This window comes from Pagrus major, chromosome 5 (assembly GCF_040436345.1).
Source record: "Pagrus major chromosome 5, Pma_NU_1.0".
Taxonomy (NCBI): Eukaryota; Metazoa; Chordata; class Actinopteri; order Spariformes; family Sparidae; genus Pagrus; species Pagrus major.
In genome coordinates this window covers 35,207,709-35,235,349 of record NC_133219.1, presented here as the reverse complement: position 1 = coordinate 35,235,349, position 27,641 = coordinate 35,207,709, and the positions used below count along the sequence as shown (strand labels likewise).

Sequence of the window (27,641 nt, the reverse complement as noted above, 5' to 3'; positions counted from 1 at the left end):
TTCCGCTGCCCTAGTGGCTAAAGGGCACTTTGACATGCAGAGCAGGGGAATTGAACCAGCTACCTTCCGACAACAAGACACGGGATCTAACCCTGAGCCACAGCCACCCCATTTACTTCCTGCAGGAGCTGGTCAACCAAAAACAGAAGCAACTGAGAAAGTTCACCACATCAACTTAAAGGTGATTTTATGTCAGTAGCATGTTCACAACTTGTTTCCGCTGCCCCCCAGTGGCCCAAAATAGGTAGGTAAAAATCAATCCAACAATCAATCAGTTAATAGAAAGAATAATTATCAGAATAATTAATAACGGAAAGCCCCAAAAGGAGAGGAGGTACTGTATTAATCCCACTCTGTGCACAATTTAATAAAATCAAAAGATATAATTAAGTTTGGAATTAAGATTCATTGACCACTGTATCACTGCTGTGTTCTCCATGTACAGTACAGATATGAAAACAACATCATGACTTCTTTGATTCTTATAAAAAGCAGGATTTGTTGAAGAAGACCCAGAGAAAGAGCACAGAGAGGAGGGAGACGGAGCGCAGCGAGGCAGAGAACTGGACTGATACTTTAATCATTTGTAACAAGCAGCTCAGTATGTTTTATCCAGCTAGGAAGCAGAGCGCTCACAGACAGGCTTTATCTAACTTGCATGTCAAATTAAAAATTTGCACTGCGTAGGTGAACACGCGCACGCTCACGGTTTAATTTAAAAATTCAAAGAGTCATGTAAAGTGGAACACAGTGTCAAGGATGCTCATCCTTTTTTTGTTTTTTTTTTACATTTTTAATGAAAAACATTCACAGGATCTATTTGTGAGGCAATATCGACGCCAGCAGCACAAAACAGGGAGCTTTAATTCTCTTAGGCAAACTGCTGCCAACTCCAATAAAATCAAGGCAGCTATTATGCATGTAGCCTGACCTCAGCAGAACATTTACCCTTTGCACAAACCTTTTTTGATGTAATGTAGATACAGTCTTTCCACTGCAGATGGTAGATGTTATGTCTGAAAAGTTTTTTTTTTTTTTAAATCTAACATTTCTTTACCATTTAAAGTCCTTATTTACATTCGGTCAAAGGTCCAATCCCTTCAGTTGCCGTATATTCTGTCTTGTTGTTACTGAAAATATCTGTATTTATTCTGCTACCTGATGACAGTCCGCAGAAGGACTCGCCAAAGTACATCCCGTCAGTCAAAGCCGGTGCGTCTGCAGACCACCCCTGCAGGCTACACCTGCAGGAAAATCTGCCAGACCGTGTTTGCAGAAGTTTTGATTGACACGCTGACGTCGGGGACTGGCGTGATGTGTTTCCCCCCAGAAATCACCCCCAGAGGGTGTGAAGTACAGTATGGAGTCATGAACAGGTTAGAGCTGTACCTGTGTGTGTGTGTGAGTGTGTGATGGTCACTGCAGTGTGTAAACTTTAGGAGGTGTCTGAGAGGGAGAACAGCGGTTTGAAGGATATGACTCATTACTGGCTGTATAGACCCCTCAGTGTGTACCCTTCTCTACCTGGAGACTTAAAACAAGGAGCAAATCTATTTACCTGCCAGGTTACAGAATCCTTTCCGCCTGTTCGCTCTGGAACCTTTTTTTCACCTCAACGCTGCGATGTTGAAATGTGTTGTGCACTAAATCAACCTTTCACAGGTTAAATGTGACGCAGCACGGAAAAGTAGAGGCTTTCTGGAAGGGAGATGTTGTTGCTTTTAGATAAAACACTGACACAAAGCAGTATTTTTGAATATATATTAATATAGTGGGTGGTCTGTTCAGTCAAATGAACTGTGACTTAGACCCTTTTCTTACAAAGGAACAGCCTGATGGATGGACGTTTGGAAGATCAAAACAGCTGAAACCTGAACCCCACCAACAACAATCCTCCTCTCATCTCTCCTCTTTTGTGTCTTCTCTTTTCATCTTTTTATCACACAAAAACAACAAACACACAAGGGCTCAACACCACAGCCAACGGACCCGCCGTGAAATCACATGCTCCTCCTGAAAATGTGGGTAATTACGCTCTCGTGTCTCAAACCAGCGAGAAAGTGAAATGCGCTCCAACTGGAAGTTGCATTCATCGTGCAACCAGAGTTGAGGAAGTTCAAGGTGTCCTCTCTTGAGTTTGGGCACATTTAACAGCCGACATTACGTCAGAAGTTGGACCTCGAAGAAGGTATGTGAAAATCTTAACCTTTAGGGTGCGAGGGTGTTTTTAAAACTGAACATTAAACTCAACTGACAACTTTAAATATTGTAAGTACTTTGCTTCTTTGGTTTCAAAACACACATATAGCGCCAAGCTTACTTTTCGTAAAGTAGATCCAATCATTGCTCTTTTACTCCAACATCCAATATGTGGGGCCCCCCACCCGCCTACCTGCAGCCCAGTCTGCCTAAATCCCAAAGAATGTGCAGAAGACGAGCACAGAGAGACGAGGAAGTCTAAACATCTGACCATGAAAACAAAACAACAAAACCGAGGACAACTCCGTTCTCGTTGGTGATCACTGCTGTGTGTGCACATTTTAGAGATCACTTAGCAGCTGAACAACAAGTGCATAATAACGTGATTATGACCAATAATCAGATTAAGGCAATATTCCAATTAATTTCTTTGAATGGTTTTGGGGAAGTTTAACACGGCTCCTTTCAGTGCGATTACAATCAAAAATGTGCCAGTATTCAAAATCAGCAACGTGCCTTTATAGGTCATGGTGTTTCGTCATATAATTAGATAAATTAAAAGTTTCTATGTTAATGAAATACAGTGTTTAAATAAGATTAAAAATATATATATTTTAAGATGTTTTTGTCTCCCTATATGTACATATTGAAAATAAATTGGTTTGATGTGCTGGGAAATTTTTCCTTGAACCAACGTAAAAACTAAATGATGCCCCTGAATACCAATGCCTTAATCCTGCATCTTTCTAATGGCCAGCAGGAAATGACTCCACTGGTTTCAAAAAGAAGTCCGATTACATGTAAGCTTATGAGAGAATTACCCAACCTCTCATTTGATTTATTACCTCTTTAAACAGTTTTCTAATGAGTTAATGGTCAAGTTTCAAGTCTTCTTCAATCCAATATGATGTTCATTTTTTAAAATATGGTCTCATTTAGAGTAAAATGGATGATAAAGCAGCGTGTGCTTTACATCTTGCAATCGACAAGTCACCACCACGGCGTGTCCTCAGGTTCTCAGTCAGATCCAATCAGGGTAGAGGGGCAGCAGTGCGTATCGAGGCTTCAAATCAGTTGTCCACAAGCCAGTAAATGACATCACGGTGGGTTTACACTTGGCCGCAAATCAGACACACGCCAACAAGTCACTAATAGCATTTTCTGGCATTTAATGGAGGTTACTGCCTGAATTTTTAATTACTTTTTGTTTTATGATTGTTCTGTATGTTTTTTTTAGTGAGATACTTCAAATGACTAGACTACACAGTATATACTGCGTCTACATAAAGACTTAGAGATCACAGACTAGCAAGGTTTTTCTGGATGGACGGATGTTTGGGCCGTTCACGGTTATGGTTAGATGGATGAATAAAAAGCAGACGGCAGACACACAAGCAGACTGAAAACAACATAGAGAGTTAATGAGAAGGGCACAGTAGGGAGAGAAACACGCAAAACTAATTCATCCGGGATGAAAACCAATCTTGAAGGAGAGCCACTTCACCTTGAGAACGCCTTGTGGCAACAAAGAGCGCCCACAGCCTCCAGATTATCCTTAATTTCCTGCAGTAAACGGCCTTGGCCTTGGCACAGCTCAAACAAGTTTTCATTGCTTAATTACATATATTTGCAAAGGGTCAGCAAGAGGTTTGGAATCTGCTGTTGAGATCTACATGGCACAGCAGCAGCATCCGTGCCCACAGAGATTTGGAGAAGACCAACGGATCTTAATAAAGTGTTTAGTCTGTTTCAGAAGTATCTTGTCCATGATTTATGAATTTCCAAATAAATCACAAGCAGTTTGTTGGTGTAATGACATTACTGTAGATTGCTGCAAGTTTCCTAGAAATAAAAGTGGCAGAACAGCTTAGTGCGACAGTAAAACACAGAAACCTTCCATCATACAGCATGTAACGCTTCACACTTGTTTGAGGTACAATAAAGAGCATGGAAATGTCTCCACAGCGAGGGTGTTTAATCACAGGCTATTTTAGTCAATCTTTTAAAGCATTCTTTGTTTTACCAGCTGCGTGTTGTGTTCCATGTATATTATATTTGACATCATTCATCTGTTGAGTTAAAGTCCACCCGACAGAGCCCCTCATATTTGTCTGTGCCAGTCTGAGCTTATTAAATCCTTAACCAGAATATAAACTTTGCTAAAATGGATTGTTTTGGTATTTTACGAGTGTATGCCTCATTTCTAAGTCATCTTTTTTTTTTGCCAGTTCGTTAAATGACAAGATGTCAAACAACATATGTAGCTGAGTCAAGTGCCTGGCACCAGAACATTTACAATGTTGGAGCAATAACATCACAGAGGAGGGAAAATATTCCCACTACATGAGTTAGTGATCAAGGAGTCCAACAGTGCACTACTTCTTCTTTTAAACCAAAGGCAGTTGTTCAAACCATGTTTTATGTCAACTCTAACCTGACTTTAGTCTTTGAGTGTGACTCATTTACGCCAAGTATAAGTTTAACCATCTTTTTCAAAGAATATTTTGAATTTCGAGCTTAAATTTTTATAATTCGGTTTCTTTTTCATTTTCTGCACAAGTACATTTCTCAGATAAACCACATTAGACTGTAAACAAGTTACTACCATAAACATATATAGTACATATTTATATTTTGCAGATATACGTAAACACTTTAAAATAAATCCTCTTTAACTGTTCCTGCAACTCTCACACCAAATAAACCCTCCATCTGATGCATCTATAGAGTCGGTGTAAATGGTGAAAAACAATGTCTGGGCATCAGTGCAATAACAACTGTTCCCCTCCCCTTCAACAATGAAAATATAAGTTATTTCAAACTGAAATAATAATCCAACACAAACATTTAACATTGCTGGAGCCTCAACAAAACAGTCATATAAAATCTGTTGGCTGACCACTAATTCTCCATCATTCGCTCCCTATTTTCCATCTCACACGTTCTCAGACAACAAAGGACAGCCTCCTTGGGTGGATTTCCAAACCCTCTCCCCCCCCTCCGCCCCTCCACCTCCAGGCGGCCGCAGGCCTCGTAAATGTCTCCAGACGCAGGGACTCTGTCCACCATCTGACAATGATTAGGACGCGGCCTCGCCGAATACAAGTAGAGCCTGCACACTCAATTGCAGCAAAACACCTTTATATGCAGCTAAACTAAACATGCCACCCACAAGTTTTTCAAGATTCACGCTCGAGAGAGGCCAATCAGCAGTGGAGTGATGAAGAGTTTTCAATTGTAGTTGCCGGTGTGAGATGATCAGATGTCCTTCATGTCAACGGAAACACAGCGGACAGTATTTGCCAAACTTAACATTGGATAACTGTGCTCAAAGATCAAAACCGTTTGCTTTTTGTGAATCAGTATTGACACAGCAAATCATCAGGCGAAGCAAGCTCTATTTTTTTACAGCGAAATGCTACAAATGGATCTTTTAAAGTTTGGAGGAGCGCCAAAAAAAATCTGTTTTCAGTTGACATAAATACATTCTGTGTAAAGTCCTGTAAATGTAAAGTGTTGTGGATGACTGCATAGATTTTGTTTGGCACAACGTGAGCACATATATCATAACCATATTAGCCGTCATGCGCACGCAGCAGCCGTATCATTTTTCTTGTCTTCTTTCCATTCTCTCTCTTTCTCGTCCTTCTCATTTACACACACACACACACACACCGACACACACACACCGACACACACTAGGTCTCTTTCTCTTTTCCCTTCTGTCCCTCTCTTCCACCCGGACATCTGATAGTGATTATAGCACAGCCCCAGAAACACAACTCACTTAACTCTCACTATTAAGTGACTTGGTACCACTGACATAATTTGTTCATCTACACGCAGAATTAACTGACACACACACACACACACACACACAAACACACACACGGGCCTCCGGAGACTTGCACAGGCGAAAATAAAAAAAGACACACACATACCTCAATCACGCAACCACATGCACCCTCTCCCTCCCTTCCACCCGTATGCCCCCATTTTCAAGCAGGACCCTCATCCTGTCCACCCCCCTCCGCTCCCTCCATCTCCAGTCCCCTGGAACAGAACAGTCACGGCTGTGTGCACCGTTGATTAGCTAGAACCTGAACCCGGTGGCAACAGTGGAAAGATTCTTTATTGTGTTTCCTTTTCAGAGAAAAAAGAGTCTCTGACGACATGGCCTCCCCCGTCCTATTACCTTATCTTTTTACTAATGTAAGCCTAACTATAAGGAAGCTCTCGTTGCTGCTAAGATAAGTTTCCTTTAACACAACTGTCACCAAGATTCAATAGCGGAGAGCGGAGTTGAAAGAAGAGACGAGTTTTTTGATGGAGCTTACCAGATTCACCGGAGGAACATGTGTGGATGTGTACAGTGGTCTGGGGTTGTAATTGAGGGGTGTTGTGTGGTGAATGCATGCAGGCATGGGTGTGTGTGTGTGTGTGTGTGTGTGTGTGTGTGTGTGTGTGCACGAAGTTATTTGTTACGGCTAATTCCTTAATCCCGCAACATGTGCCTGAAACCTGCAACAGATGCCTCTGAGGAGAATTCGCACACACAAGCACACACACGCAGAAGAAAACACATTGCACTGCTATCATTACAATTAATCCCCGCTCACTGCGCCTGCTGCAGCCGGTCATGTTGGAACATGAGAGCCAGGTTTAGAGAACAAACGGAGAATTATTTGCCCTTGTCGGTCAGCAAGCTTCCAAAGTGAAACCTCGGCATGTTTTACAATGTTCCTGACAAATCCTGTCATTTTGATTCGGCTTAATGGAATCGTTAAGGAGGCAGACTCGCAGAATCCACGCGGCGAATTCACAAACAAAGCTGCTGATGTCTGTCAACCTCCTGATCTCTGTCTGCTTCTCTGGCTGCTGCTGATATAACTCAGCTAGCCGGCAGCTTTACAGTGATTCACTGTCGCGACAATAACAGAGACCTTGTATCATTCATTTAGAGCCTGTCCTCATCAGAAAAACAACCATACAGGTCGAATATGAAAGCAGCTTATTACGACTCACGTTTGATGTTAGATCGCGACCTCCAGTGGCTGTAGTAATTATTACAGCTGCAAAGGAGGAAGTGAGAAGTAGTATGAAGAGTAAAAAGTCTGCAAGGGGAGGAGGTCGGGGGTGGATGGTCATCACATACGTAATGTAGCGTAAGTTACCTAGGTAACGCAGGTACGTTCGTAGTGGAAGTTGCAGAAATGTATTAGAGATTTTAACCCAAACCACAACGTTTTCCTAAACCTCACCAAACTGTGACTGTACGACGAAAACCTGGTACGTTTGTCAGTGGTACAGTCATGTTTGTTCGGCAACGGGGATATATATTTCATTTTGGGAGACGTTGACAACTGACCTCATGACTCATTCATCGTTTAGATATGAGGATGTGGTCACTACGTCTTCTCTTTTTCTAATGTTGTAAAGACAATAGACATGAGATACAAAATGTGAGCTCAAAACAACTGTCTGATAATTTCTCTTGATTATCAAGTTACGATTTGACTGTTAAATGTGGCACAACTAGACAGTACAGGACTTGGTAAAGTTTGAATTACATGAAGTTGTTATGTCGAACAAATTTCTTCTTTTAGTGTATCAAGTGACTGTATGTCATTTTTGCAAAAAAGGATGAAATACATTAAACACAGCTCATAAAAAAGTGCAAAGTTAATTTCAAGCAGAAGGGTTGGGCGATTGAATTGTCGTATTATCCAGTCACGGTTAATCGATGATGCCAATTAGTGATATGATCACAAGGGGGGCAGCGGGAATAGGAGGGGGTGGGGGACGTTACATCAGCAGGCCGGTGACTTGCCAGCACGGACAACTAAGACTTGTTTGTTCCCAAGATAAATGCAAAACTTTGTATTTGGGGTTATTATGAGTTTTACCCACATGCCAAAGGTGAGACTAAGGATATTACACAGCCGATCTGCACGCTATGTAAAAAATGTGTGCCAGTCGAGGACATGCGGACCATGTTTAACGTGATTATCTTATCTTCAATACCACAATCCAAATCATATCCATAATCTTAACTACTCTTATGGAGTGCAGAGCAAAGTGGTGAGCATACGGAGAACGGAGGTAATGGGAGTCAGTTCCATGGAGAAGAGACAGTAAACTGGTTTGTGATTACGGGATATAAAATTCACTCATCACTCAAGATGATGAAAGGGTTCAGTGGGCAGTCATGCCTCTCCAACAGAAACATCTCACACAGTCGGTGCAGACTCGAGACTCTAGAGATTATTTTAGTTGTGATCGTCTAATATCAGCTTGAGGCTCCCTACTTCAATCATCAATATATGAGCTGATCACCTGATCAGCATAAGCCTAGTAAGCGATTACAGAAATTAAAGCAATATGAATGCTGGCCTGTCCTACATGTTGGTACATCTACACAGCTGCCCCAGAGAAGGCTCATCTGGCAGAAGCCAACACCGCCTGGCACTTACATAAAACATTTTTAGCTTAAATTGGGCTCTTAACCTTTATGTCAGTTCCATTCTAGCATTTCTTGTGTCATCTAGTACTAGATGCTGAGTAGAAAAGCACCAGCTATGCTGTACGCCTTAGAACAGGACGCACTGCAGCTAGGTAGGAGTGCAACGTAGGTCCCCCCCCCCACAGAACAGGAAGCTGAGTGGACACGGTTCAAGGGTTTCGTCTTGTAAAAACACTGCTCCCAGCATATCACATTGGATATAAAACTGGCGAGCATGTGTTGCAGGTTTGTGTGTGCGCACACACACCTGTTTGGTTATGAATGTGGACCTAGAGATGCTGGTGGCACGTGTTCGTGAAGGACAGAGACATTTTAGAAAAAGAGAAAAAGTACATCAACTGTTCAGACGTTTGGGAGTGTGCGAGGTCATAACGTGTGGTGGCAATGTTCCCAATCACTCTGTCTGTGTGTGACGCTGCTCTAATATGTAGTCATCTGCTTCACTGTGTTTGGCTGGGAACCTACAGGGGCCTGTTAGGACATCTGGCCTCTCTTGGACTCAGTTACTCTAAAATTTCTTCCTCATTTTGGATCTTGCTCTCCCCCCTGATCTGGCAGAGCTGTTTTTTGTATTTTGTTAATATCACCTAACTGAATCTGCAAACAGCAGCCTTCCTCCTCATCATTAAGTCTCTACAGAAACTATACATCAGACCAGATCATAAATATCCTGTTCACGTTTATCTCATCAGCAGATGTCGGTGATCAACAGATTCCCCCCCGGCTGCATCTATCAATAAACTGATTCAATAAGCATTATAGTGTTGCACAGGACACAACACAAAGACTCCCAGAGGCCTGCTTCACATTGTAATTGTATGGTGAGATGGATATGTATAAATCCACCGGATGTGTAAGTGAAGAAACAGGCCCCCTCGAGATTTGATTTCACATGCATCACATTCAGTATCTTGGGGACAAAATTTGATTTGGTATCAATCGGATTTAATTAGTCTGGAATAATGACTTTGGAGAACACATTGACAAGCCCATCACGAAATTAAGTCTCGTGGAAGGGTGGTGTCTGCACGGGCAATGTGGATGCGATTTCAGCCGGCAGGGTTTCAGTGATGTGACACGAATCGGTACATCTGCAGCAGCAGATGGAGGGCTTTTAGAAAGAGAGGGAGACGGACAGGAAAGCAGACAGAGAGAAAGAATAATAACAACTAGTGGCTGCTGAGTTTGATTATACACATTATACCTCCTTTCTTTGCCAAAGACACATCTGCACAAATCAAAGAAAGCCATTCATCACCAGAGACCGAACTGCACGCCAGCGAAGGACTATAGGACGAGTCAGAGAAGGTCTGTGTAGACAAAGAAGCAACCACAGAGAGGTTCAGATAATACCGTGAACTGCTTGAACAGTTACAATTTCTTTTTCCGCTTGTCAGTTTGACCGGCTCGCTGTGAGTCACTAACTCCTTTATAAGAGTATTTACCTCAGCTACACCTTCTCACCGGATGCCTGGATACAAAAGCTTGGTCAAAGCAAAAATCACCCATTTGCTAGGGCTTGGCGAGAATCGTATCTCTGTATTTTAAGGCCGACTGACATTATATAAAATAATTAATCCAGCGCTGTGTCTTCCTCCATGTTACGGGTTAACTTTTGAGCAAGTCGGGGCGTGGCCGCGTTGACAACGTGGGAGAGGAGAGATGTGAAAACTCGCACGGCTTTATGTAAAAAAAATAGTTATGTATTTTAACTCAATATCAAACTACATCGATGTAAACAATCTCGTTTGAAATTACACTGATACACCTTAAAAATTCAATATACCGTCCAGTCCTACTGTGTTCGTACAGGTCGCCAGATATCTTGTTACGCTCAGGTGCCAACCCATCTTTCAAAAGAGGAAGTCAGAGGTTTTCAATCACTCAGTCTGACCTTTAACCTCTCAGTTATTCTTAGAAAACTGATGGCAAGGCCACAACTTGAAGTAATTTCTCTCTACTCTACTTTTTTTTTTTCTGTCCGTCTCTCTCTGCACATATTTAAACTCCACCCTCTATCAGGAATGACTCAGCTCAAGTCTTTCCATATGTGATTAAAAACTACCTGTAAAACTGATATCCAGGCCACGGATTCTGCATGAAGTCGCCCCACTAACGAAGTTTTGAGTAGTGAGGGGATGTCTAGACCAAGAGGTAAAAAGCAATTCCTGAAACTCAACGATGACACTCGCTCGTAGGCAAATATTCCTCCCCTCCTTGATGGAAAGGTACCTCAAAGGAGGCACCATGAAAATTGGGGGTCTCAGGTTTGGAGGGCAAGAGGGATGAAATTGCCCCAAAGTGGATCCAGATGGTTATCTTTTCCTCTCTTTTCCTTTAGTCCCCCACTCATCACTCCATCATTCTCTCTCTCTCTTTCTTTTTTTTTCCTCTTCGGTGAACTACAAACCCGGTGATTACTTCAGTTAGGAATGAGCCAAAGCAAACACGAGGAGACAGAGTTGTGGTCTACCAAATAAAGACCAGGCTCGCAGTTCAAAGCAAAACTGTACTCGGGTTAAAGCATCCTCAGGGCTCAGCCGCTTCATGTTTGTGATCAGGGTTGCTTCTATCATTAATACCAGGATTCATACACCTTCTCCACAGTCAAATTCAAGCCCTTTTCAAACATCTTCAAGGCACATTTCAAGTTTTTCCAGCACCTCAGGACATAAGACAAAGTCATTTGGTATTAAAACCTGCGTTTTATTTGAACTAAGTGTCCTGTAGTTATTTATTTAGTCATTGAAAAATAACAGAAATTATAAGCCTCAAACAAAAACTAATAATACAGTAGAGAAAATGACAGATGTGAACAATTCAAGCACTTTGCTCATGCTTAAAGAGCACAGAAGCCAAAAGACAAAGAGAAAGAAAGATAGAGGAGTGGCTGAGCTCTGCGAACTGTGTGAATTAAAGAGCAGTGAGAAAAATGAGATCAGAAGCTGGCTGGTAGATCATTTCAACATCCGCCCTGTGGGACGCAGGCCTAAACTGATTCTGTAGGCTATTAGTCGGCCTAATAAATCATAATTTAAACATGTTTTATACCATCAACCTATGCTGCTCTCGGTGCAGTATTACAGCCACCACCTTTACTTTAGCCACGAAGTTCGTCATAGTAATTTGCTGATTACTATGATCTCCCTCTGGGTCCATGAGCTGTCAGAGGGCTGGAACATGTCAAGCATTGTTTCTAAGGGTGTTGATGCCAACTCTTTGTCACATCGTTCAAAGGAAAGGAAAAAAAAAAAAAGGGGAACACCGGTGGGAGGAGTGGCTGAACTGTGCGTCCTGGGTGAATTATAGAGCACCGGGACAGAATAACTCCATCATGAGATCAGGAGAGGTTGTGTGTGTTTAAATGTCCACCCTGAGGGGGAGTAGGGGAGTAATGGAGCTGAAGATTACGATAATGAGACTGTACGGCTGCATGATCTGGTTCTGAAAAGAAAAGACTGATATGCACGGATATAAATACGTACATACGCTATCGAACACGAGCAGATCCCTCTGATTCTGTCCCATTATAATGCAGTACATGCAGATTCATTGCTCCTCACACACACACAAAAAAAACAGAGAGGCTTAAATGTATTTTCCTACTGGGCTGGATATGCAAACAAAAACATTCACACATGCATTCAGCTACTAAGAGCCATCTTTTGTTAATCATATAAACCCACAAACACACCTCAGGGCAGAGCTTTGTGTGTATTGGCGACGCATCTATCAGTGGGTTCCTCATCAGCAGGTCCATCAACTATGTAGGCAAATTTAGCTGTCAGATCCTATCTCGTCTGTGCAGCTGAATGTCCTGCACTGACAAGTCTATCTTTAAAGTACTTAAACAACTGTCCTGTGCTCTGTCTCGTCCTTTTAAGAATACAGTATTGACATGGCTGTGTGGCTAATTGATATGGGTGTTTGTCCCGATCCACGTATCCATCTGACTTTTGATTTTAAGGTTTGATTGAAACATTTTTTTCTTCATCACTGACTGCTAAGTTTTGTAAAGACAAACAGATCATTGGTTTCCAGCCCGACTGATGTAAAATCTTCTTTAGAAAGACAGACTACATGGTATCAGGTGTAATATAACTGCCATATTTTTTTAATTGCATTTTTTAATGTTGCCATATGGTCAAATTTAAGTAATTCATCATGTTACCAGGACACGTGATCAACAGCATGTGATACTTTTTGGTTCTTTCACATTCAGACTTGTTAATTTGATGCATCTGTCTCTAAGATGTTCTGGTGCGAAGAATTTTTCTTGATCAGTAACCCACGTCCCTCTTCCCCCTGCTCATGCAGTAAAGAGAAAACAACTTTTCAGGTATCCCTGCCCACCTTATCCAATCGGCACAGAGAGCTCCACAAAGAGGCGGTCCTGTCTGTTCGTGAACGCGGTGAGAGCAGGACCCCCCTGTTTTGTTATGTCTGGCGATTACTACTCCGCATTTATGTGGAGATGTAGAAAGGAGGGAGAGGATTGCAAACTGACTAAATTGACAGCAGCGCTTACAGCAGCCATAACATTTTTCAAAACTCGAAATTCGTTCTTCTAAAACATTATAAAGGAAATCTTAGGAGTAGCCTCCAATATTACTTCCCTTCAATAAATTTAGACTTACAGTAAATAACGAGCATGGATGCTAATGTGCTTGTATACAAATGGCTGATTGTTTTGGTATTATTTACATTTTTTCTTTTCTTTTAACTAAGTAAACAAGAAGATCTAATGACATGAAGGACGAGTCTCGTGTGTGTGATGTGCTTTGAGCTTCGTGTGCGTTCACGTATCAGTGCATACTTGTGTGAACATATCAAAAGCAGCGGGGGCCAATAGATCAACGTTTTTCATCTAAAAAGAGAAGTGTCAAATTTTTAACTTGTCCCAGCTCCAGACGACAACAAAGGAAGACCCGATGGGATCCATGTGTGTGAAGGCAAAAATCTCCCCCTCACACACACACACTTTTAATTGTGTTTACTTAATCGCACTTTTAAAACTGCAATAACTGCACTTTGCAAACGCAAGCACATAAAAATGCAACAACAAACTTTTGGAAAACAACATGTTTTCAGTGACAGTGAATGATGGAAAGTGTCTATTGGAAAGTGGCCATATTTAAGAGGAGCTTGAGTTTCTTTGAGCCTCAGACAGCTGAGTGAGCCTTTTGTCAAATTAAAGTATACAAACACAGAACACCTCGCAGCCCGGAGAGATTAGGAGGAATAATATCGCCTCAGGGAAAATGTGTTTGCAGAAAATAATTAATCTGTCCACATCTAGTCTAGATAAATCTGAACAAATCCACTAAGACATCAGCTGTTTGACGTGTGAGGGCTGGTTAGTCTGTCTGGCAGACGTACTGATGGTGACTTCAAGTGTTGCTTAAAAGGTTTTTGTTTTGGTCCAACCAAGCGATTGGACGATTAACCGATTGGTCGATCGATAGAAAATTAGTTGCCAACTATTGTGACAATCTAAATCAATGAAAATTGTTTGAAAATGCACCTAAATACTAAACTGCAAACCTAAATCCATAGCGAAGTGTTTTCTGCCTTAAAAAAAAACACATTTAACGATTGGAAAAAACAACTGACCACGACCATGATGGGATTAAAGCACTGCGGAGAAGAAAACATGAGAGAGAGCACGCTGTGAACAGAAGTTCAGCACTTAGACAGAAAATGTCCTCGAGCAAAAGTTTTTATTGTGAAGTAGCAGCAGGAAGTCTTAAAGAAAGTAATTGGCCATAGCTGAGCATAGATTAGTCAGATAACTGAGGTTAGAAAGTGGTCTACATGTAGATTTGGACATGTGTTTTTTGTCGCTGGGTCATTTGGGTTAGAGCTCCGGGAGCAGTTTGAAACTCAAACCTGTAACACACATAACCAAGGTGAGCCGTACCTCTTCCTATTTGTTGTACCGTTTATTGAAGGGGGACAGAGCCAGACATTTGAGGCATACTGATAAATGTGATGCGGTTCTACTTCAACAGTCAAGGCTTTTTACTCTTTCAAGCTTTGAAGAATTTTCGAGGCCTGTGGTAACCTTTCTCAAAAACACTGTGTTTCAGAATTCAGGTAAAGATAAATGCTGGAACGTTTCTATAAATCACATTGACACCGTAATTAAGAAAGAGAGTTAGATCTATGAGGAGAAGGCCTCGGGCTCAAGGCTCTTATCTCTTTTTGATTGTTATCAACTCCATCTCTAAGTTGAGGAAATTGGATATTAGAGAAGCACAACACTGGCAAACTGTCCTCAGGTTCACATGAACAATTGGTTTGACTCTCTTTATGATCTTTGCCCTGATGTCTTTCTTAAATGTTTCTCTGAATCGCAGAAATAATGTGGCGACTATAATCGGATTCAGCGCTTAAGGCATTTACATTTTTCTAAAGGAGGGTTCAGCCCTTATAAGTGGAGAAGCATGAGAGGCAGTGGGCTCTGGCACGCAGCCATCGCAGTATCAGATGGAAAAAAGGTTAAGAATATGGCACATTTCTGAAAAATCCTCTGAACTTATAACATCACTGGCTTTGATCCCACTGAAAAACAGCCATTGCTTACAATATTATTTCTTTCAAACCCCTTCTGTTGCATCAAATTAAGAAATGACAGCTTAATATTTACAAAAACTACATGAAATAGGGCTGCAGTGTCCACACAGAGATATATCTACAGATTGTGTAGAAGGGTGGGTATGCTAGTTGATTAAAATTTGCTACCACCTGAAATACCAGTCAGTTAAAGGGATGTTAATGATTAATGATTAATCATTTATCGAGAATTTAACCAATAAAAAATGTATTCACCGACAATCAGAAATGGGCACAAATACATCAAAAAGTGTCTTGTTAATTGAAATACAAGTGAGGCACAAAACATTTTATACAAACTGACATTATTACATTTTACAAATTTGGTAGCCTCAGTTTGTGTTGGATTTTGTTGGGCCAGTTGCTGATGTCATTATTTTGTGTTATTTAGTTTAGTTAAGTGTCATTCAAATAACTTGGTGTTTACTTTTTCTGTTCTACACGTTGCCTACACTCATTTTGCATCGAACATAGATCATTAAAACGGTTCTCTAGTGGAAAAAAGTAGAACATACTGAACGTATTAATCCACATTAAACGATAGTTGATTGATTAAAACAGATTAAAATTTGCATCCCTAGTCGGTTAAAGTGATTATTTCATTAACATACAGACATAACATAATTTGTATGTTAATAAAATGTTCATCCATTACTAATATCAACACCACCAGTAAACTGTTGAGTCTAATATGTATTTACATATGATTGCATTCACCCAATGAAAATGCCATTTAAATTAAAACTTTTTGTTATGTTGAAAAGTGTTTTCAATAAATGTTATTGTTCACTTCTATGCTGTCATTTTTTTGTAGGATAATACAATGTTATACATGTTCTAAATGGACAGCATAAAGTGCCTAAAACAAGATTTGGTTATTGAAGAATGTGATTGATTGCCCGTTTCAAAAGGCTGTTTCATGCAATATTTTTTTAAGTTTTAAGGTTTACGTCTTGTTCAATTATGACTGTTTTCTTCACCTGTTCTTATAACCATATGTGTTGACTGATGAAAGTTATATTACTTTTGATTGTCAGGGAAATTATTCATTAGGAACTTTTTTTACCTTTCGACTTCGACCCTACTCTAAATAAATCAGTCAGACTTTACACGACACTCAACACGGACTGAATATTGTTCCACAGGGTCACTGTGCATGTTTATGTGCCTCTGACTATATTCTCTGTCTTTTCCTCTTTGTGTTCCACTCATCTTTTCTCCAGACAGACGGAGTTTGTTTTTGGCAAATTTTGCTATTCTTGGCATGCAGATTGTGCTCCAGTAATGTGATCTGAGTTTCCAGCAGTCAGTATCAGACACCTTGTCTCACATCACGAGGTGTCTGAAACTGTTAAATGTCTAAAATGCTCTCTCTCTCTCTCTCTCTCTCTCTGTCTCTCTCTCTCTCTCTCTCTCTCACACACACTCACACACACAAGGGAACGAGAAAAGAAAACGAGGGAAGTTTTCTGTTTACAGCTGCGATGTAAAACTCAATTACACAGCCAATTGAGAAGGTTGCTCAGATTTGCGTGATGTGTTCCTGACCTAAATAAGATCGCTGTTCCCAGTCAAGCCTCAACAACTGCACACACTCACTCGGTTGACAAACAAGGAAAACAGTACACACACACACACACACACACACACACACACACACACATGCACACATCTGGACCTCTGCTTCTCTCATTTAAATTTGCTGACTGTTTTCCTGCACGGGTCCCTGGTGTTACTGCCCCCGGACCCCTCCGATGAGGTGAGGTAAGATTTGGAGCCACAGTATTATGCCATCTGGATATACATTTACACATGCGTGCTCATGCGCGCACATACAGATATACTCTTGTCATAACCCACACTGACAAACACCTGGACCTGGTTACTGGACTCGAATACCGTGTGCATGCCTGTGTGTGTGTAAGGGGGGGGTGTATGGGGAATACTGGTCTGTAGGTTATTCAGCGCTCGAGGCTGTGTTGAGGTTCATTTTAATTTTTTTTTCTTCTTGGCTTTCTGAGCCCTTGAAGAAGGGGGCTCACTTCACCAAGTCTCAAAAAATTAAAGGTAGGTCACTGCTACTTCAGTGTGTAGACGCTTTCTCCCACATAGCAGACAGACGTTTTCTGACGCTGACAGAGTGAAGTGATGGTGTTACTTCTGTCAATATAGGATTAAAGGAGGAGTCGTGATAATATTTGGACAGCAATTAATTTAAAACACATTCGACATTTGAAGAACAGAATTTTGGAGCTACACTAAGGTTTCCCTTAAACATCTGGATCTACACTGAATGTGGTGGTAATTAAAGTAGTCAAACAACATCAGCTATGGAGGTTTATGACCGTCAGTGCTGATGTATTTTGTTTAATATCTGCAGTTACTGCTACTGTTGTGTAGCCTGCATTAATATTAATATATTTCTACTATTCATGATAAATAGATCAAACTCATCAGAGCTTCCTCAAAGTAAACACCAAATGAAAACAAATCTTATTAAGAGTTATCTTTGCTCACTTTGGCGACATTTCCTGAATGCATAAAACAGGATTAAGTTTATACTTTTTAATTTAATTATATTTACACAGCCCTGGGCTAATGACAGATAATCCCCCCCCAAAAAAGTGGATGTATTTCAGTAAACTGTCTGTGTAGGGGACTTTCTTTGATTGTTAAGACAGAACAGTGTGGACAGAGACTGATAAAAACAGGCCTACTGATGAAGCTATAGGCAGTGGTTGTATTACCAGCAAAACCTGGGCTCCTGACTACTTTTCCACACTGGTTGTGCTGGTGTGCCCAACCTTTTAATTAGGTGCACCATCATATGATTCATGTGCACCCATTTCTCATTTCTTACACATCATGTAAATGATTGTAAACAGGGAAAAAGGTGCAAATACATGTTTTTCTTCATTTAAATCACACGCAACAAGAAAATGCAACAATCTGAATTGTTTAAAAAGGATAAACCTCTACATTCTAGGGGCACTGGTGCTTCTGAAGAAAATGAATAGTCGCACTTGACAGATTTTTGGGTGTATGTGTATAAAAAGTTAAACGACTCATGATGCAAAATGGGAGCTTTAATGGTGTTCTGGAGCCCTCAAGGTCCTGAAAGATGATATTAGTGTCTTAGAAGATAATAACCTATTTGTTTGCCTACACACAAGTTATATAAGTCATTTGTTTTTGGGTGTAAAATGAAAGTAGGCTACCTGTACCAATAAAATAAGTGTTGGGAATAATTAAGGAGCCTAGAATACAATATTTGTCTTCTTACTGTACTTACTAACTGTAGCCTACTGAAGTACAATGATTCAGTAAAAGTATTTAGGACAAACTACTGAGGCTCCCATCATTTTGTAACGTGCTCGTCTCTCTTACGTTAACCTCGAGCTTCAGTCTCGCGCAGTAAACAAGTCGCTCGCACGTGCAGCGCGCTGTCAACACCTTACAAACAAACACACGCCTGTCAAACTCTTCCAATTAAAAGCAGACGCTGGAAGCGTCACACCAGGTGAACAGGATCATCCTTCAGGTTTTACTCACCTTGTGACGTCGTCTTGGTTCGATGGAGAGGAAAAGTTGTTGCACTCGGTATCGTTACTCCGGGTACGGATGCGAGTCGGTCTGTTTCCAAGCAGGAGTTGTAGCTTTTCTCCCTCCTCCTCCTCCTCTCTCTCTCTCTCTCTCTCTCTCTCTCTCTCTCACACACACACACACACACACACAGACACATATGGTCTCACACACATGAAAACCTCTCCACTCCTCTAAAATCCACTCAGCTCTATGAGAGGTGATTAATGCCACAGAGAGAGGAGCGCATTAGCCGGAGAGAAGTGATTGAGTGGCGTCATGCTCAGAGTGGATTCCATCAGCCACTCTTCCACTTGGTGTCCAATAAATAATAAACAACTAACAATGCATCTTCTCCACTAATAACCATAAATTCACTTGTAACCAGGAAGTGGAAAGAAAAAGGAAAATGGAAAAGTTGTGAAAAGTTGGCGAACCCATCTTGGCCAAGTAATATCGTGTAAGTGGTGACTGTTGCCTGTCCTTGGCTTTCTTAGATGCCCCTTCCATTCCCAATCACGCCATCACCTGTTACCTGTTGCAGGGGAAAACAGGTGTTTGTTTGTTTGTTTTTTTAGCATTTCTTACATAATAATTAATCGTTCTTGTTGGGAGGAAAAATCAGGCGTATTTAGGTGGCTGGTATCTATGAGTGGGCCTTTCTCCTGATAACGGATATTTTGATAATAGGCTACTACTCTCTCACCAAAAGTATTACAAAAAAGTTGGAAATGAAGGCATATTTCCTGAGTTTCCACTCCAATTTGATAGGAAAGTAGAGTGTGTGAGTGTGACTTGAAGTCGTGATACATAATTAAAAAAGCAATCAGCACTACCAATTCTGAAACGATATGTAAACTGTCATTTGTGTTAAAGCTGCTGTAAGTGAATTTTCTGATATCCCTGCTCACTTTATCCAATCAGGACAGAGAACTGGAGGGGATTACAAACCATAAAACTGATGGGAAGTTAGCTAAAATGACAACAATGCTCACAGCAGCTTTAAATATAAAACATGAACTACACAAATATCAAATGTTCTTTGTCTGCGCTGCTCACTGGATAACTTTTTTACTCTCCATATATGTACCGCCATTTCACACTTCTGGCATTCTTTCCTGCTCTATTTTCAAAACTGAATCCCAGTTATTTGTGTAGGGGTTGATGGTGTGTGCGGTGGGCGGGTCAGTGAGAGCATTTGGTTTGCTAATTTGTCTGTACCAATGTTATAATAGTTTTGGATTTTTCATTATAGTTTAGTTTTAGTTAGTTTTGACTTTTTTCTCTCTAATTCAGTTAGTTTTAATTAGTTTTTAGAGCGGGTTTGCTAGTTTTAGTTAGTTTTCGTTTTTTACTAAATGCTTAGTTTTAGTTTAGTTTTTATTAGTTTTAGTATTAGTTTTAGTTTTTTCATACTTTGGTGTCAATAAACATATTTACGAGTGCATCTTCCCGCTTGTGGTGTTCCTGCGTGTTAACTAACCAGCATCTATTTGGTCGTCGTCGGTGAAAGCAGTCCATTATCGATGTCTCCTCCTTCCCGGTGCTACCTGGCCGGGATGTTGCTTCACTTTCAGGGGAGCTACTTAGAGAGGCCACTTTGTCAAGGTACTCGCCATTAGCCTTCTTGTGCAAGCTTCTCAAATGGACTTTCAGATTCATGGGGTTTTTTCCCTTGAGAAGTATTCCACAGATTGTATCACCTGTTTCCACGACAATGCACTTGCTTTTGTCTTTCTCGCTGTCATATTCAAAAAAATCCCATAAAGGACTCTGTCGCTTTCGCCCAACTTTTGACGCCATTTTTTGCCGTAGAGGGGCGAAGAGAAGCCGACTCTGGCCGGCTCTACACGAGAAGTGACGGACCGTGAGGTGCCGTATGGTTTTTATTTATTTCAGTTAACGAAAATGTTTTTTCAATTCTAGTTTTCGTCATTTCGTTCGTTTTCGTTTACGATAATAACCTTGGTCTGTACTAAAAATATTTGAATAATAATACCTTTTTTTCTTCATTTACAGTGAATTAGTTTGCTTTTGTTTGTGTAAAATAGTTTGTTATTGCAAGAAACCACTGTTTTGTGAGAGATGTGGAAGTGATGAGTGTTGAAAAGAGAACATGTTTGACCCGAATGGCCACTTTATGGTTCTCACACACTCTTATTCCCTTGACGTCACTCACGTCCTCATTCCACCACGCTCTCCTCTGTCACCTTTCTGTCTCTAGTCTGTCTGTGTCTCCTTTGACCTTTCTCAGCATGGTGGAGCCATGCGTTGAAAAACTGCATTTCACACTGCTTATGTCAGGCTCGTCTACTGCCATGTGGTTTCTCAAGCAATAATACAGGAAGTTTAGTGTGGTGAGATACTGTTACACTGACAGGAAAGAAAGCCAACGTGAAGAAACACAGGATATTTCTCTTGGGTGTTTAAAAGCACATCATTTATTAGACAAGTCATCAATTGAAATTGTTTCAGATGTAGTTTGTAGGTGAGAATTAAGCATTTTTTTTACCATGTTTGTTTACAGCTGTGCACCATACTCACCCCCTTTTGTCCCATACTGTAAAAACCCAGCTGTCTTTCATTACAATTACATAAAATGAATATGAGCTTTGTCATTTGTTCTCATACAAATTATATCAAATATCACCAAATCAACAGGTTTGGACAGTTTATGGAGTAAGATAATAAAAACACTGAAGAAACTACCCCCCATATGTTCCCTGCACTGGTCCATGAAAAGCAAAAAACCCAGTTTTACCCTAAAAGTTAAATACATATTGTCAGATAAGAAATCTCTTCCCTCTATAAACACAATAAAATATACAGTTAACACCACAAGAGTTAGAGTATTCATGATTGACCTTATTGACCTAGAAAGAGCTTGTGACTTTAAGGAAGCGTATGGAGGACCGAATCAACCACAATTTAATGCAATTAATAAAAAACTAATTAATATACTGTCAATAAACATGATGCGTAAATAAAAATATGAACATGAGTCATAAAACTGTTTGGCACTCAAGACATATTTCTGTCAATGCTATGCGCTTTCCGAGAGAAATACATAAATATACATAATAATGGCTTTATATGTAGTTATACATTTATTTATTCATTTATTTTATATGCATATTTATTTATATTATATTTATGGCCAATTCTTTCCTCCATAAAATCCCAAGTGCCTCACTGTTCTACATTCATATGTGACCTTTTGTTTTGATACCAGTTACATGTTTGCGGATGTTGCACAGAAAATAAAATGCACAGAATTCATTTAAAACAAACAGGAAAAAGTTCAGAACATATCAAAGGCGACAGATTTGACTTTCACCGCAGACATCCAGCTCACCTGTATTCAAACAACTAGAGCGACAAACGTTTTGACGGAGATTTAGATATTTCAGTTGCTGTCTGTAACATAAAACGTTCAGCAAGGAACACAATGACCAAATACAACAAAAAAGTTTGGCACAGGATGGATAAAACTCTGATCAGATTGTTAAATGGAATAACAGCTACACAAACGTTAGCACCAACAAAAATTAACCCCTGCTTTGAAAATAATTGTCTCATATCCTCCCCTCTCTGTGATCATGGGTATGAATGTATATTTTTTGGTATAGTGTCATTTAACAGGTACTTTGTACGCTGATGTACAGTGGTAATTAAATGTGATGATCTCACCACTGTGATGCGTCTGAGAAACTCAAGATTAAACTCTGTATCAAGAAATAAAGGACAAGGATCACAAAATCCTACGTGTTATGTAGTACACATACACTGCAGTATTTGGCAGAAAAACTGTTGAAATAAAATCCGGGGACTTCTCTGGTAAAAATATGTAAAACCTGAAAACATTGGTTACTGCGAGCTATTTTGCAGCTTATGGTAGAAATAATACGACAAAAGTAGATTATGTTTTACTAGAGGTCTGGTTCCCTGGACATGGCAGTGTTACCGTTAACCCGACCTGCAAGAGCCACCACTACGCTTGCACCAGTATTGCTTGAGTTTTGTTGTTGCATGAAGTAATTTGCTATTAAGAGATGTTTCCCTCCAACCAACCCAGAGAGAATGTATGGCTATAAAAGTTGTGAGGGAAGTCCAAGACTTAAACCTTCAGTGTGTGAGCGTGTTTCTTGCAAAGAGGTTTGTCTTTCTTGGAGAAGAAGGTCTGGCCTTCCAGCGTGGTGCAGCACACCTGAGGAACAACAGCAAAGACACACAATCAAACAAAGAACGGTTACTTATGTAAAGTTCTGCAGGATACTTCTTTCTTAAACTCAACTCAGAAATATCATATTTTAAAGCTACATTGTGTAAAGAAAATGGCATTTTGTGCAATTTGGCGCCCCCCACAGTTTCTGAGTGCAACACCACTGTCATAAACACAAGCACGTTTTTTTTGTTTCTGTTTGCTTGTTTGTTTTAATTATCTGATTGTCTGTTTCATCTGAAAGCACCTTTTTGCCCTCACAGTTAAAAGACATGCCGGTCAGACGGACAGGAGTCTCCTCGACTGATCATACTGTGAATACATAGCGAATAAGCTTTCACTTACCGCACATACAAAGCAGGTGTCATGCCAGGTGTAACCAAGGGCCTCCAAGAACTTGTCACCAGCCTCGACAGGGAACTCACAGCCGTGGCAGCCGGTCCCAAACAAATTGTAGAAGTCTTTAATACAGACAGAACAACATGACATATGTTGATGAAGGTTGTCAGTCATTGACATGACATATGTAAAAAACAAACAAAAACAACTTGTTTCATTTCAGAGAGCATCTTGATTGAGGCATCATTCATCAGCCCCGTCAGCCTGATCACTGTGTTCATCATCACTCACCTCGCTCACAGTACGGCTCTCCGTCCTCCAGGTGGAAGGTGTTGTTTCTGATTGGCTGCTGACAGGAAGCGCAGAGAAAGCAGTAGACATGCCACGTCTGTTTGAGGGCATTAATCACCTCCTGTAGGGGCAGATGCAAATGATGTGGTTAGTTGGAGGCACACATTAATCATCATTGTTAGCAGTGCTGTGTGTGTGTGTGTGTGTGTGTGTGTGTGTGTGTGTGTGTGTGTGTGTGTGTGTGTGTGTGTCGGTGACAGTAGCTGGAAAATGAATAAAGTCATGAAATTCAAACAAAAATCACCAGTTACTATCAATCCGTGTTTTATCAGAATGGATAAATATGTGTCAGGAATCCACAGCCTCTCCTCCAGTCCGTCCTTTTCTCACGTCACATTTGAATATTAACTTTTTTTTTCTCTCTCTCTCCTGTGGGGCCACATGACACGGCTTAAAATAGACAAACCGCTTTCTTTCCCACCCTGAAACTGTGAGAACGAGACAGGACAGGGAATCAATGGAAAGTTGGTGGGCCGGAGTGAAACGCGGGATCAGAGGAGAGGGAGTGAGAAAACAGGTTAATAAGAAGCCGTAAGCTGGTTGAAGATGTGTGAGAAATAGAGGGTTGAAAGGGATTGAGGCTAAAGAGGTTAGAACACGTGAGGGATGAATGTCAGAGCTGTTATGAGAGCAAAGATCTCAGCTTCCTGACCGCTGGGTTCATGCTACACCTGCAGCCTCAAGGCCTCTAAGCCTAATTCTCCTAACACCCGAACATGTACTGCATTCCTGAGTTTCAGTGATGGTCATTCACTATAGAAAATCCGACATTGGCCCTCTTTGCATTTATCCTGCATGTCTGGGATTGTAGCTGCAGTGTGGCTGAGATGCAGGGACCTTTGATTGTGCTTCTTTATTATTTTGTCTATGATGGAAAACAGTTTCTCTTTACGAACAAAGTAAACAATTAAAATCCAGATTATAAAGCATTAGAGCAAGTATGGAGAGAGGCCAAGAAAAGACTTTCCTCTGTTATTTATCCATGCTTGGCAGCTACTAGAACAACCTTATCCTTAATGCTTTGCTGTAGAAGTGATGTATATTGAGAGATAATTTTCAGGTTAAGGGAGTCGACTAATGGACAAGAAGGGAGGTACAGAAGAAAGCACATATACATCAGTGAAATCACAAGTTTAAAAGTTGGGTCAACCTCTGCTTTAAAGGATAAGTTCACCCAAAAATGAAAATTCAGTCGAAATTCAGTAGAAAGTTTCACAAAACATTTCTGCAGCATTCCCCTAAACAACTGAAGTAGCTGGGGACTTGTTTTATTTTAGATCCCCAAAAAACATGAAATGGCTCCGTACAGCTCACCCAGAATAATCCAGGTCTCCAGATGCCCCGAGATCCCAAACTGATTTGAAAGACGTTATTGAAACCCTTGACGTGCAGTCGAGCCTGTGCACCCACTTCAAAGGGGGTGCGTGCTAATGCTTTGAACTTAGCAGCTACAGTGAAGCTTAAAAACGGGTGTTAATAATATCTTTTCAAATTGCGGGGCCCTCCGGAGACTTTTTTTTAGAACAAGTCCCCATCTACTTCAGTTGTTTAGGAGAATGCTGCAACACTGTTTTGCTGTGAAGCTCAGCCGCTGAGCAGATAATGACTGAATTTTCATTTTTGGGTGCACTTATCCTTTAACTCTCATTCAGAAGTAGGACGTTTTAATTACACTCATTAAGAGCCGCTTATCTTTAGCTTTAATATTTTAAGTGTAATATCTCACATTTGGAAGCTGCTGCACATAATCATGTTCAGACAGCGCTGGCTGCTAAACCTCTTTACGTATCCAGTCGCCCTCTTCAAATACCCTCACGCCAAAGTGGAAAAGTACAGAGTGGTGACGATTAAGAATTACACTGACTCAGGGTTAATCTTGTTGCTGCTAGCCAGTCTCTCATAGGCTAACATATACTGTATGTAATGTGGTAAACTGTTAACTCTTTCCTGCATAGGGGTGACATAAGTGACATATGAATGAAAAAAAAAAAACAGAAGAGCATAAAAATCATAAAATAAAAGCCAGACACTGGTATGTGTCACAGGTTTGCAGTGAATCCCATAGAGGAGGACTATCGCTTCTGGTCTCCAAACAACAGGTGCTGGAGTTTGGAAACAACAGCCACACTCGATGTCAAGGCCAGATGTACAGTAAGTGCACGATACTAACTTCAAATCAAACGGCTGACGCTGAGGCTTTCGCATTGCAGAAAAATGCTCGAAAGTTAATCAATCTTAACTGCTGAATACAGTCCGTTCTTATGAATAACCATCACAAAACAGTGCAGTGCAGCCAGACAACAGAGATAAGACAATCCTAGATAAGTGCAACTCCCCAAAGTGTTTACCTCTGCACATACAACTCACCCCCAGTATCTTGGCCTGGCAGCGGCTGCAGGTTGGAGCGAAGAACTCTTCATAGCAGTGTTCACAGTAGACGGATCCCTGTTCTTCCACAAAGCCGGTATCTGCGAGGGATGCACGGCAGTGGGCGCAGTTAAATTCCTCCTTGTGCCACGATTTCCCCATAGCTACCAGAAATGGCCCCCTGAAAAAAAAAACAGACAGAGACAAAAGGATAAGAGGAAATCAACTTGTGATTTTACCTGATGTTTCAAGATAACTCTGTAAAAATGAGACTGAAGGGCATGTTTTCTACTGTGAACTATGTCTGAAATAGTAAAAAATGCCCACTGCTATGAGACCTACGGTGATATCATGGTGTCGTCCAACGAACGAAGATAAACAGTCCAAATCGTTAATGGTTACAATGACATAAAGTTCCCAGATTTTGAATATTAAAGGTTTGTCAGTTTTGGGCTTTTGTGCTTAAAGGTTACAAACAATTATTGGATAATTAAAGATACACATTCATTCAGATCACAAGACGTATCACACATTTTAAAAAATCCATTGTGTCCCTGCAGGTCGACTGTGACCGTCGTCCTCTGCCTCCACTCAGGCAGCACCTTGGCTCCGTCCACTTTGATGATTAGGTAAAGTGGGAAAACAACAGAGACTAATTTACTCCGCGCAATAGCTGTTCTTATCTGATCTTATTCTGAGATTGACTCAAGCCTGGCAGCCATTAGCATGCGAGCTACCCTATCCTTGGTGTTATGTAATGTAAGGTGACACAAGTTGGGAGATAACGCTCGAGATAGGGCAGCCAGCTACAGTACTGGACGAGCAGAGAGGTGGACAGGAGGGGAGGAAGAGGGAAACAGTGCAAATATGTACAAACTTTTGGTAACACATCATTTTACAGTGGCAGCAGTGTAAACACAAACACTTCCTTGGTGCTCCCAGTATGGACTGCGAGCTACACGGCTAACTAAGCTAGCAAGCTAATTGCTGCTACAGTTGGCAGCAGTTAGTGGTTACCCTTGTGATATACTTGTTGAGCCTGAATTCAACAGGTGGCCAATTCTTACATATTGCACCTTTAGATTTTAGACTTTAGAGTTTCTGATTGTTGGACTGATCCATTGAAATTTTTAGAAACTAGTTAAGCTGCAACACATCCCTTAAAATGAACTGACTTCAATTTATTGGACGGCTGAGCAGAAGTTAGACAGAAACTAGTTGGAAGGTAAGATGGCATGATCTGTAGTATTAAGACAGAAACCAGTTTGAAGTGTCCTGGAAAGGTTTTAAAGAAATTGGGAGCTACCATCTACTTATCATGAAATTTGTAGAACTGTATATTGATGTGTTTCCAAACTTTTAAGTGCATTATCCAGTGCAACATGTGTCTGTGCACAGATACTGTATGGTTCGGTGAACTCCCCAAACATAATTTAGAGTCTT

The 27,641-nt window shown here is 40.7% G+C and overlaps 2 protein-coding genes across 2 annotated transcripts in view; both read right to left on the bottom strand.

The window, feature by feature from the left end:
- The window catches only part of bmpr1ba (bone morphogenetic protein receptor, type IBa), a 78,483-nt gene extending 59,524 nt beyond the window's left edge, over window positions 1–18,959 (bottom strand). Inside the window, exon 1 of the mRNA XM_073467056.1 lies at window positions 18,890–18,959. The gene's annotated coding sequence lies outside the window, so the exon portion shown is untranslated. The remainder of the gene's footprint in view (window positions 1–18,889) is intronic.
- A 3,966-nt stretch (window positions 18,960–22,925) lies between these two features.
- Window positions 22,926–27,641, bottom strand: part of pdlim5a (PDZ and LIM domain 5a) — a 62,341-nt gene continuing 57,625 nt past the window's right edge. The window contains exons 9-12 of the mRNA XM_073466523.1: window positions 26,199–26,379; window positions 23,772–23,892; window positions 23,487–23,602; window positions 22,926–23,126 (exon numbers count right to left, since the gene is read on the bottom strand). Coding sequence (XP_073322624.1) covers window positions 23,037–23,126; window positions 23,487–23,602; window positions 23,772–23,892; window positions 26,199–26,379 — 508 coding nt within the window. The 3' untranslated portion in view covers window positions 22,926–23,036. The remainder of the gene's footprint in view (window positions 23,127–23,486; window positions 23,603–23,771; window positions 23,893–26,198; window positions 26,380–27,641) is intronic.